We start from the raw sequence: 17,104 nt of genomic DNA on the forward strand, positions 1-17,104 counted from the left end.
GGAGACTGGACTGATCCAGAGTTTAGGGGCCCTGGATAGAGACTGAGAAGGGAGAAACGGTGCCCATCTAGGGGGTGTGGTTGAAGAGGGGGCCCTGTGGTGCAGGAGAGGGCAGAGACAGGTCCCTGGAGACAACGTTCCCCCCACCGCCCTGGAGGAGGGCGAGGCCCACGCCGCTGGCCCAGGTAAGCCGGTAAGAATGCAGCAGTCGCCGAGCCGGGCGCGGGTGCGTCCCGGTGACTCAGCCCCTGCCAGGAAGGGGGAGTTCACTCTGCTCTCCAGAGCTCCCAGACCGCAGCCTGGTCCGGGCTGGCTCCCGGGGCGCCAGGCCAGGGCCCCGCAGCAGGCAGCCGGGCCCCGGGAGCGGGACCCTTCCTCCAGGCCCTTCCCCACCCCCCCTTTCCGGTCGCAGCCACCTGGGGTCATCACAGGGACGCGGCCGCGGGTGGCGAGAGCGCGGCGAGCGAGCGCCGTGGGGCCACGGCGGTCCTGCCCCTGCCGCGACGGCGCCGCAGGGGCCTTCGAGCGGCGTAAGTAGCGACTGCGGGGGCTGGAGGAGGCCGAGGAGAGGCCCCGAGTCACTCACTCGGCTCCCGGTGTCCCAGCCCCCTGCTTCAAGCCCGGGCTGGAAGGCGGGATTAGGGGAACTGGCCTGGCGCCGCCGCCGCCTCCCTAATTGCTCACTGGCCGGCGTGGTGGGGCGCCCAGACTCGGCTCCGAGGCGGCCCGGGTCAAGTGTGGCCCAGACGCTGTCACCCCAGCGGCGGCCCCACCTGAGGATCATCCCACGGGCGCGCCCAGCGGGCCGCAGGCTCCAAGCCCTCCCCCATTCTCGGGGACCTGGTCCCGGGGTCACGCTGAAGGTCCTCGCCCCCCACCCCCCCACCTCGGGCTGTCTGATGGCGGCCCCTTCCTGTCCCCACGGCCCCGAGGAGGGACTCAGCTCGCGATTCCAGATATGCTGTCGGGCTGTCCCTGCCTGGAGGGGCCCCTTCTCTCTTCCCCCCGAACACCCGCAATTCGGAAGGCCTCGGACTGCGGTCTGGAGCCAAAAGAAGGGCTCAACTCGGAGAACCTCTCTTTGCCTCCAAAGTTGGTTTTCTGACACAAATTCCCACGCACAGCTGGCAGGGCCGGGGCAGGGGGCGGGCGTGGGGGGGGGTGCGGATTAGGGATGCTCGGGGCTGCTACCGGACGCGGGAGGCTAGATGGTCACTAACCGGATTTCCCGGAGGGACAGCTTCTGGCGGAGTGGGCACGAGGTCTGTGAGCCCCAGGCCCCAGGCGGAGGGGGTGGGCGAAGGGTGCCCGAGGGCCTTGATCACTCCCATCTTTGGGACGAGATTTGGGGCCACAATTATTCAGACCATTGGCTCGAGGTGGTTGTGGTCACAGCGGTTTCTCTCTCTCTGTCTCTCTCTCTGTCTCTCTCTCTGTCTCTCTCTCTCTCTCTCTCTCGTTCTCCTGATTTCCCGAAAACTTTTGCAGAGTTTAGGGCAGGAGAAGGCGAGGGCGCGGCCCCTGGTGCGGCCCCTCGGGGCGCTGGGCCTGGGGGCGGGCGGAGATTTGGGGAGACTGGGGCCCAGCCCCGAAGTCGCGGAGGAAACGCGCGGAATCGGCTTCCTGTGGGGGCTCCGGCCGCGGCGCCCCGCGGACAGACGTGTCCGGCCCTGGCAGCGCCCGGCCCGGCGCGGGGAAGGGACGTGGGGGTGGGGGGGAGGGGGCGACGGGGAAGCCGGGGAGGGGGCGGGGAGAGGGTGGGCCTGGGAAGAGGGGAGGGGAGAGGCGAGCGGGGGAGGAGCGAGGGGGCTGGAGAGGGAGAAGGAAGAAGGAAGGGGGCGAGCGGCGCGAGCTGGCGCCGAAATGGGAGAAAGGAGCGAGTGAGAGGGGAGGGGGCGCGGGGCGAGCGGCGGGGAGCCGAGCGGCCCCTCGGCTGGGGCGCCCTCCGCAGGCGCGCATGGCAGCCTCCGCGCCGTGATCCCCGCCGGCTGAGCGAGTAGCGCGCAGCTTGCACGAGTAAGTTGGTCGGGGGGCCGCGCTGGAAAGGGGGGAGGCACGCGTCTGCGGCCGGATCACCCCCCCCTCCCCTGCGCGTTCCCCCTCCCCTGCTGGCGCTAGGGGAAGGTCGGCCTCGCCCGCTGAGCCCTGTTTTCTGCAGGTCCCGGGCCGATGTCCCAGGTGAGTGGCCAGCGCCCCCCTCACTGCGACGCGCCCCATGGAGCCCCCAGCGCAGCCCCGGGCCCAGGTAGGACCGCGGCTGAAGAGCGAGACTGGAAGGGTGCGGGGTGGGCGGCCAAGCCGGGGGAAGGAGGGGTGGGGGGGGGTGGGGGAGTTGGTTGGGGGGATTTGTTAATTCTCATTCCTCCTCCGGGAGACGCGGGGAGACGGTTCCGGGGAGCTTGGGTGGAGGTGGGGGTGAGGAGACTGGGTATGGGGACTGGGTCCAAGGAGAGTAGAGGGCTGGGGTGATGGGGGCAGGGCCGAATGGAGACGGCGGCTGCGCCAAACTGGCTCCAATTACCCCCACTCCCAACACCAGGCGCGCGCGCGCGCGCGCGCACACACACACACACACACACACACCCCGCGGTGTCTGTCCGTCTGGGACTTGTGTCCCAACCGTTTCTGCCCAGTGTGTAAATATTTATGGGGGCCTCAGGCTGGGGTTGGGGTGTCTGAGTCTTTCTCTCCTTCCCTTCCCCCAATCCAACCAGAGCCTAGAGCTTCCAGAAAACTTTTGTCCGCCGAAAGCTGCTGCAGGACCCGGCCCCTCCCCTCCTTGCCATCTTGTCTCCCTCGTCTTCCTCCCCACCCGGGCCTCGCCGCTCCCACCCTGCAGGCGCGCGCGTACACACACACACACACACACACACACACACACTCCAACCAAGTGCCCATAGCTGGAGTAAAATGCCCCTTCCCCCACCTCTCAGGGTCTGTAACCTCTCTGGGATTCTTGCGGGAGCCTCCCACCCCAGGAAGGCTTTGCGACTGCCAGAGAGAGATATGGGGTGGGAGCCCTGAGGCTGTGGCTCTCAGTCCATTCTCCTCATTGTGCGGATGTAAACTGAGGCTCACAGTGGCACGCGGGGCCCGGGAGAAGTGGGGATTTGTTGGGGGGCAGTGTGGCGGAGAACAAGAATCTAGGCCCAGATTTCGGGACTTCAGCTCTAGGTTAGTCTCATATTCTTTTGCCTTCCTCTCACCCACCCCCACTCTCCCTTTCTCCCCTCTTTGAGATTCTGAATAAAGAAGGTCTGGTCCTGGGTCTCTGACACCAACTCCCTGCATAGCCTTGGACAATTTCCTTCCCCTCTCTGGCCTCAGTCTCCACCTCTGCCCATAGGGGCCTATGTGCCTGTTGGAGAGGCTGTCACCTCCCCAGGTCTATCTGGTGCACACCCAGGGCCACTTCAGTAGGGCAAGGACAAGTGGGAGATGTCTGGCCAAGGGCCAGCGTGTAGATGGGATTCATGTGCCTGCTGAGTGTCCCCGCTAGCCCTCAGATTCTCTCTCCTCTTTGTGGGGCTCTTGGAGCAGAGACTTCTGGAGAATAAGCTCCTCCAAGAAGTGGACTCCTTCTTCAGCCTGGAGAGAGAGGTTGGGGCGAGGGCCAGGAAGGATCTTTCTCTGTGTCTGGGAACCTCTCTCCCTCTCGGCTTCTCTCACCCCTCCTCGCTTTCCGGGCCTCTCCTCTTTCTCTCCCACCCTCTCTCTCCCGCCCTGTCTTCTTTCTCTGCTCATTCGTTTTCTCCGCTCTCTCCCCCACTACCTCCTTGCAAGATCGACTGTCCTGTGTGACCCATTCCGAGTGCTCGCAGGGAGCCAAGGGGGCTGGATGTGCTCAGGGAGGGTGGGCCACCTGGAGGGGTAAACTCTAGGCTGTAACTTAAGGCTCCCCCGACCCAGAGCCCCAGCGAGCCCCCTCCCCAGCCTGAGCTGGGCCAGACAATGTGGCTTTCATAACTCGAGGAGGCCTGGCTCTGCCGCCTTGGGAGAAAGAACCCTGCTGCCCAGGAAGCCCAAACCGCAGGAGACCCAGCCAAAACCCCACAGACGCCGAGACCAGAATCCCCCACACTCCCTGCTGAGGGCTGACAGAACAGCAAGGCCGGAGCGCTGCCTCTGGGGGCCCTGCTGGCAGGACAGCCTCGGAGCAAGTTCCCCCCCTCCCTCAGCCACCCAAGATGCAGACAGGGTGCAAGGGGACTCAGGGTAGCTCTGGCTGGGGCAAATGGCCAAGCCCCCACACCCTTGGCTCCCCCAGTACCTCCTCCCCACCCACCCCTGTGAGCCCCGGAGAGCCTGGCTCCCTTACCCACGGCAGATTTCTGTCCAGCACTGGGGCGTCACATTCCTGCTTTTGGTTCTAAATTGAATTTCCTGGGGAATTGGAGCCTTCAGACCTAAAATAAAACCAACCCGACCCAGCCTAACTGGCCAGCTCAGGCTGTCTTCAGTCCTCAGCCTGGTGGCTGGGATTGGGACTGATGTGTCCCAAGTGTGCATCCAGTGAGCTCACATTCTCGCCTTCTTGGAGTCTGGAGCCAAGTGCTACCCCTAGTCCTCACCCCCTCATTCTCCCTCCTGCCCCTGACCTGGGGCGTTCCAAATTCCAGGACTCAGTCCTCACCAATGGAATATTTGTTGAGTGCCCACTGGGGGCGCAGAGATGAACCGTGACACCAAGGAAGCAAGCTGGGGAGGGCTGCAGTCTGTCTGGTCGAGGAGCTGTGGCCTCACTGTGAGATATAAGTAACAACAGGTGTTAAGTGGGCCCTAAGTTCTCAGGAGACGTGCCACTCCAAGGAGGGACTGTTGGCTTGAAGATCAAGGGAAGGCTTTCTAGAGAAAAGGGTGAAGCTGGAGCTGGGCCATGAAGGACAGGTTGGATTGGAGGAGTGGGAGAAGGGAGGGGTAGGGCCTTCCGGTCAAGAGGAGTGTGTAAGCCAGAGTGGATTGGTCAGAAGGCTCGGTGGTGACCTGAGACCATGGAGAGGTCCGGCTGCCTGGAAACAGAATCCCTGTCCATTCATCAGACTGAAGATGTAGACTGAGGGGCCTTGAATGCCAGGCCAAGTAGAGATTGGGGTCCGAGGTTCCAGTCCCTACCCTCTGAGCAGAGAGATCCTGGCCCTCTCCAGAGACGGGCAGAAGTCCAAGGGGGAGAAGCCTGAGTCCACTGCCCACAAGATAATGGAGAGGGCTGGGTTGGAGAGACCAGGCATGGGAGCTCCGGAACAAGGGCCCCAGAGGGAACCCATCCCACCGAAAGAAATTCCCCGTACTCTGCGGTCCAGGAGCACCCCTCACCTTGGAGGACAGCAGGAGGAAGGAGACCTCAGGGCTCCTGCTGAAGTTGTGGGTCTCCCTACCTTCCCTCTTGGGCTTGCAGATTTAAACGGGACTTTTCCGCTCCCTTCTGGGAGGCCTTTCCAGAACTCAGGGCATTGGCTTGAACCCTATCCTGTGTTAGGGAAGAAAGTGTGTCAGGGCAGAGGGACTGCTGCCTTTCTATAGTTCCCTCTTGTGGATGGAGACCCTAGAGAGAGATGCAGGGCTGGGGCTTGGTCTCTTGGTTGAGCACTTGAGCTCCACCTCTCATCTGACTTTTCTGCTCCATGGGCTTCTAGGGAAAGCTGTTTCCTGGTCCAGCACCTGGGCACTGGGCCATCTGGGTAGTATCTCGGTCATAGCTCAGGTCTCCCCGCCACTTCTTAATGCCTCCTCGTTCTGCTTCCGTGTCTCTGGGCACTCAGCACGAGTTCCTTGTGCCCTCGGGGTCGCATCTGTTGGGTCCCCTCCTCACTCCAGGAGGCCTGTCCTCTGTGTTTCCAGGTCACGATGACTGGAGTGGATTGTCTTTCCTCCCTAATAACCTTCCAGGTCTGAGCCCTGCCCCAGAATGGCCCATTTCCTCCAGGAGGGCCTCCTCGGAACTTGGGCTGGGCTGTCTAACTTCCTGTCTGCACTGGCCTCAAGGTCACCAGCCCCATAGGTGACCTACAAGGAGAGACCGCCAGAGAGTGGTGACACTAGGGGTGGAGGGCAGAAATGGGGACCAGTCTCCCTAACCCCGCTTTCTCACCTTTATCCCTTTCCAACCCTGGAGGGGGGCCAAGGGAGCTGCAGTCCTGGCTCCCTCTGTGGCAGAACGGATGGTGTCATCCCGGTGCCCCCCAGTGACCTCAGGAGAAAGCCTGGGAAGCGACCACAAGGCCCCAGTTCTCTAGGCTCACCAGCCTCAACGCCACCAAATGACTGTGGCTTCCCTTGTTCACGATGTAACCGTTCACCCTGGGATGTTGGCTTCCCGCTGCTATTCTTGAAATGTCTTTTTCCCCTTCTTTGCTGATTATCCAAGACCCAGTGTGGTCGTTGTCTTCTCCGGGAAATGTCCTAGAGACACAGCACGCACACTCACCCCTGGATGAGTGCCCATCTTCTGTGCTTCCACAGCCTAGCGTACCTCCTGCCCCTCAGTGTGTGTGACCGCCCCCCACCCCCCACAGAGAACTCCTGGGGCAGTGACCTGGTCTGTCTCATTTTGGTCTACCCAGCACTTGACGTATTGTAAGTTGCATTGTAACTGCTTAATACATATTAAACCAATGGCGGAGGGAGGGAGGGAGGGAGAGAAGAAGGAAGGAAGGAAGGAAGGAAGGAAGGAAGGAAGGAAGGAAGGAAAGGGAGGGAGGGAGGAAGGAGGGAAGGAAGGAAAGGGAGGGAGGGAGGGAGGAAGGAAGGAAGGAAGGAAAGAAGGAAGGAAGGAAAGAAGGAAGGAAGGAAGGAAAGAAGGAAGGAAGGAAGGAAGGGAGGAAGGAAGGAAGGAAAGGGAGGGAGGGAAGGAAGGAAAGGGAGGGAGGGAAGAAGGAAAGAAGGAAGGAAGGAAGGAAAGGGAGGGAGGGAGGGAAGAAGGAAGGAAGGAAGGAAAGGAGGTAGGGAAGAAGGGAGAATGGAAGGATAGAAGGAAGGAGGGAGGATGGATGGAAGGAAGGAAGGAAGGAGGGAAGGTGGAAAGAAGAAAGGAGAGAGGGAAGGAAGGAGGGAGGACAGATGGAAGGAAGGAAGGAAGGAAGGAAAGGGAGGAAGGAAGGAAGGAAAGGGAGGGAGGGAGGAAGGAAAGCGAGGAAGGAAGGGAAGAGAGGGAGAGAAGAAGGAAGGAAGGGAGGAAGGGGAAGGAGGGAGGAAGGAAGGAAGGAAAGGGAGGGAGGGAGGAAGGAAAGCGAGGAAGGAAGGGAAGAGAGGGAGAGAAGAAGGAAGGAAGGAAGGAAAGAAGGAAGGAAGAAAGAAAGGAAGGAAAGGGAGAGAGGGAAGAAGGAAGGGAGGGAGGAAAGGAGGGAGAGAAGAAGGAAGAATGGAAGGAAGGAAGGAAGGAAGGAAGAAGGAAAGGAAAGGGAAGGGAAGGGAAGGGAAGGGAAGGGAAGGGAAGGGAAGGGAAGGAAAGGAAAGGAAAGGAAAGGAGGGAGGAGAGGTTCATGAATGGCCCCCTACATGCCAGGGGACTGCTGAACATTTCATCTACTCTTTGAAACCCTGAGGGATAAGCACTAGGACCTGTCTGTACACACAAGGGAACACAAGTTCTGGTCACTTGCCCAAGCTGGTTACTGATAAAAGCCAGGGCGTGGGTCTTCCAGCTCCATGCTCAGGCCTTTTTCATGACACCACATGGGAGGGACAGTGCTGGCTGTCAGGGCCATGGCACGGTGTCTCTAGGGCCAAAGGCTGGAACGGGTCAGGCTCCTCCCTTCCTGGGAGTTAGGACTCAAACCCTGAACCTCCATGTTCGCACCAGCTTGGTCTTAGCCCCCAGGAGCCATGTCTGAGCTGTTGTCTAGACCAGGCTCAGGGCTAGGAGAGGTGCCATCTGGTAGGCATTGCTCCTCCCCGGGTGTCTCTGTGCTCACCTGCTCCTCTTGTCCCACCCGTATGATCTTCCAGAAGGCGTTTGACTCTGCTCTCCTTACCCCAGGTAGTGAGGGGGCTTTCACCGGGCCCAAAGAGTGGGTGGGGTTGGAGGGAACCCTCCCCCTGCCTCCCTGGAGCAGCCATGGTCACCGTGAGGGGCGCCCAACACATAACTCTGCTGCCCTCCAAAGATTCAGGAGCCCTGCGCCCCCCTCCCGCCCCAGCTCCTGTCTCTTCGAAGGGCCTGTGGTTTTCCCAGGCAGGTGTGAGCACGTCCCTCGGTCTAGTGCTGTCTGTCCTGTTTACTTGGGTTCCCGGGGCCTCGTCCCCTTGGCCATGGGGACCAGGATCTTTGGAACAAGGATTGCTCGGGGCCCAGGGAGGCAGCGGAGCCCCTGGATGGATCCCTCCCCTCCGGCTGCTCCCACCCCCCAGACCTGCATGCCCAGCCCTCATCGACTCCTCTAATGATCACTCTCCTCTCCCTACCCCCTTCTTTTGGAGAAGGACAAAGAAGGACAGCGTATGCATGTCCCTGTGTTCTCTGTGACTGAGTCTGTCTCTGTTTCCAAGACTAGTCTTTGTCTATCTCTCGGTCGCTCTGGGCGTGTCTCTCTCGGTCACTTTGTGTGGTGGGCACAGGCGGGTGTTGATCATTTACTCTCTGGGTTTCTGCCCTTTCTTTTCCTTCTCTGCCTGTGGCTCTCCTCTCCCTGTGCCCTTGTGGTCTCTGTGTCTCTCTGTGTCTCTTGTTTCTACGTCTCCCCTGCTTCCAACATGGCATGCAGTGGCGGGGGGGGGGGGGGGGGCGGGGAGCACCCTCTCTGAGCCCGTTACCCTGAATACACAACCGGTGGTCTGATGACAGGATCAGGCTGCACCCTGTACCTTGTAATTGCCCGCCTGGCTCCGGGGCCCCATGACCCCCGACTTCACCCTCCCGGCTCCCAGCTTACCCTCAGTCAGGCCTTCCCGCACCCCAGGGGTGGCACGGTGGGGGAGGGGATTGGGAGTCCAGGCCCCTTTCTGCCGCCCTCCCCTACCTCCCATCCCCCTAACCCTCTTGCCCTGGGCCCAGGGGGCCCTAGTCTTGCCACCTCAGGAGCTGTGGGTTTGAAGGTTGCTCCATTTCTGCCTTCCGCCCACCCTTCACTGAGGGGCTGAGCTCCTCACTGTAATTACTTGTGGCTGCGGTCCGCCTCTTCCCAGCCTCCTGGGCCGGCTCCCTGCCTCTCTTCCTGCCCGGCCCCTCCGCCTCAGGCCCGTCCTTCTCCTCACCCCCAGGTCTCTGATTCCTTCTCCTGCTCTCATCCTCTCTATTTGACCGGGCTTCGCCCTATCTGTCACTCTCGCCCTTCCGGTAACCATGTTCCCTTCTCTGTCGCCTCTGCCTCTGTCCCCATCCTTACCTGCCTCCCCCTCACTTTCTCTCTACTGAACCTCCCTCCTGTCCCAGGCTGTCTGTCATGGGGATTCTAGGGGTTCCCTCTTTTGGTGCCCAAACCTGCCTTCTGATGCTGTCTCTCTCTCTCTCTACCTTTCATTGTCCCTTTGGTTCTTCCCCTGTCACTCTTTTTTTTTTTTAATTTATTTTGAGAAAGAGAGAGAGAGTGTGGGGGAGGGGCAGAGAGACTCCCAAGCAGGCTCTGAACTGATGCAGGGCTCGAACCCCCAAACCACGAGATCATGACCTGAGCTGAAGTCATGAGCCCCCCACCCCCATCACTCTCGATGCCTGTCCCTACTCTCCATCACTGACCATCTGTCTGTTCTCTCCTGCTCCGCGGTTCTGCCTCCTCTCCCCACTTCCCTTCATACTGCACATCGCTGGGGCGCCTGGGTGGCCCAGTCAGTTGAGCGTCCGCCTCCTGATTTCGGCTCAGGTCATGCAGTCTGTGGGACTGAGCCCCGCATCGGGCTCCGCACTGACAGAAAGGAGCCTGCTTGGGATTCCGGCTCCCTCGCTCTCTGCCCCTCCCCCACTCGTGCTCTCTGTCTCTCTCTCTCTCTCAAAATAAACAAATAAACATTAAAAAAAAAAACACTGCACATATCTGGCCCCTTTCCCTGACAACCACACGGACACATGTAAACACATGCACTCACGTGCACGCACACACACACACACACACACACACACACACACACCCTTGATCCCTCGTGGGTTTTGTTTTGGGAACTTTCTATTTTGGAGCCTGGCACTGTTGCCAGATAGGGTAAGGGCTGGGTAGCTGGTACAAAGAGACAGAGAATGAGGGCTCATGGCATTCTGGGCTGTGGGAAGGGGACCAGGGCTGGGCAGACAGGAGGGCACCAGGAAAATATACCTTCGTCGTCTGATTTTTCTCTAGCCCAGACCCAACCCCTCCTGCCTGAGCTGGAGGTAGTAACAGGATCCACGCACCCTGTGGAGGCAGCGCTGGAGGAGGACTCCCTGGAAGAGGCGGCACCCCCCATGCCCCAAGGCAATGGCCCTGGGGCCCCTCAGGCCCTGGACAGCACTGACCTCGACGGCCCCACAGAAGCTGTGACACGTGAGTCCTAGGGAGCCAGGGGATGCGGGTGGCAACATGGAGGGGTCGCGCCAGGGAATCCGATTCATACGGGCTGGCGGAAACGCTGCCGTCGCCCGCGGGAGCCTAGCACAGGGCCAGGACCTTGAGGGGTGGGCGACGGAAAGGCCTGTGACGTGGTCACTGTCCTTTCTGTCTAGGAAAGAGACCGCCACAGACAAAATGACTGGTATGAGATCAGTTCACAAGGAGTGTGGACAGGCTCCAGGCGATATGGTTCAGGACAAGAGGGCGTGTGGCCGTATGAAAGGAAGAAGGGGGCTGGGGGTGCTGGGGGCAGGGAGCCAGAGCAGAGCCCCGCTGGATCCCACCCTTCCGGGCGTCAAGGGTGAAGAGGCAGGAGAGGAGCCCCCAGCTGCCCTGGGCAGAAGGGAGCCCACCCCCAGGCTTGGCTCGAGGAGGTCCTGGAGGGAGGGAATTCTTCCCCTTCGCTCTCGAGAGAGGGGGAGGGGCAGCCAGAGCCATTTGTATTTAATAATAAGATCCACAAAATCCGAAGACACATTTGTACTTTCCAACCTTCTCTCCCTAAAGGATCTCACGAACTCTTCAAAGCAGCCTGTAGCGAGGCAGCAGGATAGCTCTTGCCAAGTCCATTTTACAGATGAGGAGACTGAGGCACACAGAACCACTCAGCCTGGACACAGCTGGGGAACTCAGGTCTCCCGGCCCAGTGCTCTCTCCTATGCCTTCCTGCCCAGCTGGCAGGGCTCAGCAGGGAGCTGCCTTCAGCCAGGGCATCTGGGGCTAAGTTGGACTCCCTGGAAGTCGGGGTTACTAAATCCTGCTAGCGCACTGCCCTCAGCCTCCTCTAGACACACCCACCAGCAGAATCGAGAGAAAGAGGTCAGCGCCGTGGCCACAGAGGAGGGGGCCTGGATGGGAGTCGGACAGACACCTCTGTGTCTATGGGCCCGAGTGTTTGCTCTGTGACTCAGTCCCCACGGCCACCCCCACGGCTATGGCCACAGGCAAGCTCTGTGTCTGCCCGAACCTCCCAGGGCCCTCAGCTCACCACACACTCCCGCCCTCTGGTCACTGTGCCCATGTTTAGGCATCAGGGCAGGGGGCACGGAAGCTGGCCAAGGACTCAGGCCGGTCTCCCGCCACCACGGGGCCAAGAGGTGGGAGCAGGATGATTCAGGCCTGGCTGCTTCCCATGGCCTTACCCCTGTTTACCCAGATGCAGGCACCAGCCACACCTCAGGGCCAAAGTCTCCCAGCGTGGAGCTGCTCCAGAGCCCTGCTCCCATCCTCTCCTGACTCCCCACCTGGTCCTCGGTTCCTTTCTCACAGCCTCCATCCCCTCCCCACTCCACTTCCTCGCTGTGGAATCTTGGGCAGGTTTTACCCTCTCCACACCTCAGTTTTTTCATCTGTGAAATGGGGCCGGTAATAGTCGATCTGTCACAACTACGACACAGAAAGCTCTCGGCACGGTGCTGGTACCTCATCACAGCTCCACACGTAAGCTACTAGTTCCGAGACTAGTGATGGTTGTGATGTAGCAGCCTATTCCCCAGTCCTCCATCTCCCAGCCTCTGCTCCCTTCCTGCCTCTGCGTCCCGAGCCCCAGCTCTTAGCCTCCAGGCCGGACCCACCTCCGACATTTACTAGCTGTGGGACCTTGGACAAGTTACTGTACTCCTCTAGAACTCCGTTTCCTCCTCTGTGAAAGGTGGGTCCTGCCCTATGGAGATACTCAGAGGCTTTGGTGAGAGAAGAATTAGCATGACAAGTGCTTAGAAGGGTGGAGGCGAGCAGTCAGTGCTCCCTGACTGGACGTGACCGCCACCATTTCTTAGAAGGCCCAACCAGGGGACGCTTCCCCAGTCAGGGGACGCGCTGAGGCCACCTTCCCCTCTCCTCAGCATGCCGGGACTCGGGGACCCAGACCCCAGTGCGTAGAGATGGCAGTGTCCCACACTTACACATTTACAGAGTCCTCCCCAGGGGTCAGCAGCCCTGAGTGGCTGAGGGGTCCCAGAGCTCTGCTTCTCCCTCCCCTCCCCCAAACACACACACACACACACACACACACACACACCTCCCCTCATCTCTTGTGAACAGAACCATGCCATCCAGGTGAGCAAACCTGAGGTGAGGAAAGGGACTGGGTGCTTTGGGGGGGATCCCCAGACCCAGCTTCCCTGTACCCCACTGATGAAGCTGAAGTTCGGTCCCTCAGCCTGAGATGGGGACTCAGAGAATTCCTGGCCTCAGGGACCCCCCCTCCCCCATCGCTGGCCTCTCTTCCCTTGTCACCCTTCTCACCCAGACCCCCAGGGCCCCACAGCAGACTCTGCCAGCCACCCCACAGAGGCGGACAGGGCAGGGGAGCCGAGGGGAAGAGAGGGGCTGTGAGGGCCCCTGGAGTCCAGGGCCAGGGCGTTCATCTCCAAACAGATGTTTCCAATAAATCACCCAGCACACGAAGGGCAAAAACAGCTGGGGGCTTGGCAGGGGCCGAGGTGAAGGTTAACTGCTTCGCTGCTGTCCTTCCTCACCCCAGCCAAACAGTCCTTACCCCTGACCACCGTCCCTCTTGCCAAAACCCCAGGACTCCAAGGGCAGGAGAATGGAGTTCATGTGGGGTAAGAAGATGGGGTCCAGGGCTCTGAGTCCCTCCTCTTGCCTTGCACCTCTGTCTTTTCTGGAGGGAGCACTGGCCTGGGAGTCATGGGCCAGGCTCAACTCTGCTATTTCCTGATGTGCCTCCGGGCACATCAGTTCTGCTCTCTGGGCCTCAGTTTCCCCATCTGCACAATACAAGGCCGGCTAGTTGGCCTGTGGTGTATCTAAGGACCGGGCCAGAGCTCTGGGAGGTTGTGGCCCCCCACCCCGGGGTCCCCCATTAACCTTTCTCATTATTTCTCTAGGCCAGCCTCAGGGGAACCCCTTGGGCTGCACCCCTCTAGTGGCGAATGGCTCAGGCCACCCCTCGGAGCTGGGCAGCACCAGGCGGGCGGGGAATGGTGCCCTGGGTGGCCCCAAGGCCCACCGGAAGTTGCAGACGCACCCGTCTCTCGCCAGCCAGGGCAGCAAGAAGGGCAAGAGCAGCACCAAATCTGCTGCCTCCCAGATCCCCCTCCAGGCGCAGGAAGGTAAGCACCCCATCCCACCTCTCCCTGGGAGAGGCCTCCGAAGGCATGATGCAGCGGCATTTTCACCAGGTTGCTCGTTAGAAGTTCAGTCTCAGCCCCACGCCAGGCTTACGGGCTCTGAACCTCAGGGTAGGGCCCAGGAGACTGGCCTGGGAATCTGGCCAACTACACCTGGTGGGTAAATCGAGGCACGGCTGCTTTCTCGAGACCAGCCCCTCCCCATCTCTGCTCACGGAGAGTTGCCGTAACAAGGAAGAAAACCATGTGGGCTGAGCCTGTGTAAGCCACCCCGTTTCTGGAAACACAGCTTCCCTCAAGGAATGGACCCTCTGTTTAGTGAGAGCAGGACACCCAGCAGAATAAAATGAGGCACCATCATCAGATACTCACATGGGGGTGCAGCGAGGACTGTGTGCTCCGGCGGGGGTGGGGGTGGGGCGCCGTGGTGCGGCGGGAAGTCAGAGAACCCAGATACACCAGCCATCATTCCTGCAATGCAGAGGGGCCTCTGCAGGGCCGCCCTGGGCAGCCAGCTTTCCCGCCTCATGAGGCATCAGTTCAGCATGGGTGACGGCCCCCTGTAGCTCAGTGGTACTTGACCTTCACCCCAGAATTTTTAAGTGAGCCCTGTCCACTCCGGGGGACTCCGTCCGGCCTGGTCTTCTGCAAACAGGATTCAGTGTGCACATTTGCACGTAATGTGTTCACCAACTTTCCCACAGAACAGATTCTGCCCAACAGTCTTAATTATGAAGGGAGTGTTCGTTCATTTAAAATGTACTGCGCATCTGCTACGAGCCAGGCCCTGTGCTGGGTAACCAGTCCGTGGCCTCTAAAGCTCTCATGAGAAAGACAAACAGGTAATCACCATATGGGGTGATAAATACACTGACAAAGCCACACACTGGAGATTATGCAAACAACCCCAGGGGACCCCACACCAGCCCAGAAAGCTGGGGAGAACCAGTCTGGGCAGGCTCCCAAGGTGTCTGAGCAAGCTTTAAAGGGTGAGTAGGAGTATCTAGCCAGGAGGGGCATTAACACAGAAGTGAGAAATGGCTAGTTTGGCTAGATCATGAAATTATGTAAGGAATGGGGAAAGGTGAGACTCCAAAAAGGCAGGGGCTCTGGGGGTGGGAGGCACCTGGTTAACTCTACCCTGGACCTAGACTTTATCTGCAAGGCAATAGGGAGCCATTGAAGGGTTTTAAACAAGGTAGTGACTTCCATCGGATCTGCATTTGAAGAGAACGCCCTCGTTCAGTTTGCAGGTAGGTTGCAGGGGCTCCGAGCTGTCCCTCCACACAGTCCCTCCACACAGAAATGAGGCAAGAGAGTCAGATCCTCCGTGGTGTGAGACTCTCTGGAGGGGAGGCCAGGGGCCCACCTGTCGCGTGCCCAGCCCCTAGGAGGGATGCCAGCTCAGCATCCTGGCAGCACACTGAGTGGAACCAGCCTGCCTGGTTTGGGTTCCCAGCTCCACCGTTTCCCCGCTGGCTGCCCAAGGGTAGGCTCACGCGTTAATTCAGCTACCATTTACTTACCTCGATGTCAGGCACCTTCTAGGGACTAGTAACATGCCAGTGACTACAGCGGACAAAGACGCCTGCCTTACATGTTAGTAGGAGGAGAAAGCTGTGCAGAGCCAAGGAAGGTGATAAGTCCTGGGGGTAGGGAGGAGGCGAAGCAGGCCAGGGGCGGGGCTGAAGGAGCTGGGGTGCGGCCAGCAGGTCACAGAGATGGTGGTTGTGGAAAGCCACAGCAGAGTGATCCAGGGGGACAGAGTGTGGGAGGAGATCAGGTCACGTGGGACCGTGGGGGCCACTGTGAGATCTTTGGCTTTTACTCCTAGTGAGGCGGAAGCCGCTGGAGGGCTCTGAGCACAGGAGGGATGGACTCCACTGAGGTTTTGCAAGGGTCCCTCTGGGCTACCGTGTGGGGAGTGGGTGCAGGGAGGGGTAGTCAAAGGCAGGGAGTGGGGCGACCAGTGAGAGAGCAGCAGAATGGCAGGATTCTGCTGGGTCTATTTTGAAGTGACTTCTCTGTGCCTCGGTTTTTTCATCTGTAGAGTGGGGCTAAGAGTGGCCCCATCTCATGGAATCCTTGCAAGTTTAAATGAGTTTCATTTATGCCCAACACTTAGCACAGTGCCTGGGAGGGGCTACCACTCGGTGCGCGTGTTAAATAAATGACTCAGGGTGTGGAAGAGCGGGCCTCGGGATCCAGACCGCCTGGGCTCAGACCCTGGCTCTGAAGCCAACGGGGCAGGTGCATGTAACTCTCTGTGCCTTGGGGTCATGCCCTGGAAAGAATCCCCATTTCTCTGAGCTGTGGGAGGGTAGGGGAGCGCTCGTGAGCCCCCTGTGGCTGGGTCCCTGGCCCCTTGGCTGTCTCACGGCCCTGTCCCCCCACCCGTGCCCGCAGACTGCTGCGTCCACTGCATCCTGTCCTGCCTGTTCTGCGAGTTCCTGACGCTGTGCAACATCGTCCTGGACTGCGCCACGTGCGGCTCCTGCAGCTCCGAGGACTCGTGCCTCTGCTGCTGCTGCTGTGGCTCCGGCGAGTGCGCCGACTGCGACCTGCCCTGCGACCTGGACTGCGGCATCGTGGACGCCTGCTGCGAGTCCGCCGACTGCCTGGAGATCTGCATGGAGTGCTGCGGCCTCTGCTTCTCCTCCTGACCGCCGCCGCCCCCGCAGGGTCCCTCGCGCCCTCAGCCCGGGGGCGGGGACGCGCGAGGCCACCTCCGCGGAGGCGGCGGGGGGGGGGGGGGGGGGGCGGGGCCGCTGCAGCGCCGCCTCCTCGCGGTTCCCGGGACCGACGGTGGCCCCGGACACCCGGCGAGCGAGCGGGCGGGCTGGGGTGGGAGCCGCGCCTGCCCCCGCGGCCTGGGCTGCGGAACACTGTGAACGTGGGGCGCAGGGACGCGGGGGAGGCGGGGCCGGCGGGCGGTGCGCTCCTCTACCTCTCACCGCCCCTGGCGCCCGCCTCCCGCCGCCCAGGCTCCGAGGACAGCAAAATGTGAAGTGAGACACCCCAGCCCGCCCTGGGCCAAGCCCCTCCCCAGTCTCCTTCCTGGGACCCGTGGGGGCCTGACCCCTGCGGTGACCCCCCGAAGTCCCCCAGAGGGCAGGGCTGGGCCAGAAGGGACAGGAACGGTATAGAGACGACTGGAAGGGGGGAGAGGGAGGGAATGGAGGGAGGGTCAGTTCTATTTGTTGCTGTAAATAAAGTTATTTGTCCAGCTCAGATTTCCTCGGCTCTCGTGACTACTCACGAGTCCACGGACCCCGAGACTCCGAAGCAAACACCCACCCCCCCCACACACACACACACACGAAGCACCCAAATGGATGAGCCTTCCTTCTGGGGTCCGTTCTCTTCATGTTCCCCTCCCTCCTTCACGGTCCCCCGAAAGGCAGCAAGGGTACAGACTCCCCACCATTATTTCCCTCTTCCCATCAAAGGGAAGGGGGGAAGCCCAGGGAGGGAAGAGTTAACCCTTGGCATAGAATT

The 17,104-nt window shown here is 60.6% G+C and overlaps 1 protein-coding gene across 3 annotated transcripts; it reads left to right on the top strand.

The window, feature by feature from the left end:
- The first annotated feature begins 266 nt into the window (after positions 1–266).
- MDFI (MyoD family inhibitor) lies at positions 267–16,839 on the top strand. 3 transcript variants are annotated; one of them, XM_045498161.1, is made up of 5 exons: positions 267–530; positions 2,159–2,245; positions 10,263–10,445; positions 13,364–13,588; positions 16,013–16,839. In XM_045498161.1, the coding sequence occupies exons 2-5, from the start codon at positions 2,170–2,172 to the stop codon at positions 16,267–16,269; spliced, it is 741 nt and encodes a 246-aa protein (XP_045354117.1). In that variant the 5' UTR covers positions 267–530; positions 2,159–2,169; the 3' UTR covers positions 16,270–16,839. The 3 variants fall into 3 exon arrangements, with proteins under 3 accessions (XP_045354117.1, XP_045354119.1, XP_045354118.1); XM_045498163.1 differs by lacking the exon at positions 267–530 and adding an exon at positions 1,177–1,262; XM_045498162.1 differs by lacking the exon at positions 267–530 and adding an exon at positions 1,823–2,016.
- The last annotated feature ends 265 nt before the right edge of the window (positions 16,840–17,104 follow it).

The sequence above is a fragment of the Leopardus geoffroyi genome, chromosome B2 (genome assembly GCF_018350155.1).
Source record: "Leopardus geoffroyi isolate Oge1 chromosome B2, O.geoffroyi_Oge1_pat1.0, whole genome shotgun sequence".
NCBI lineage: Eukaryota > Metazoa > Chordata > Mammalia > Carnivora > Felidae > Leopardus > Leopardus geoffroyi.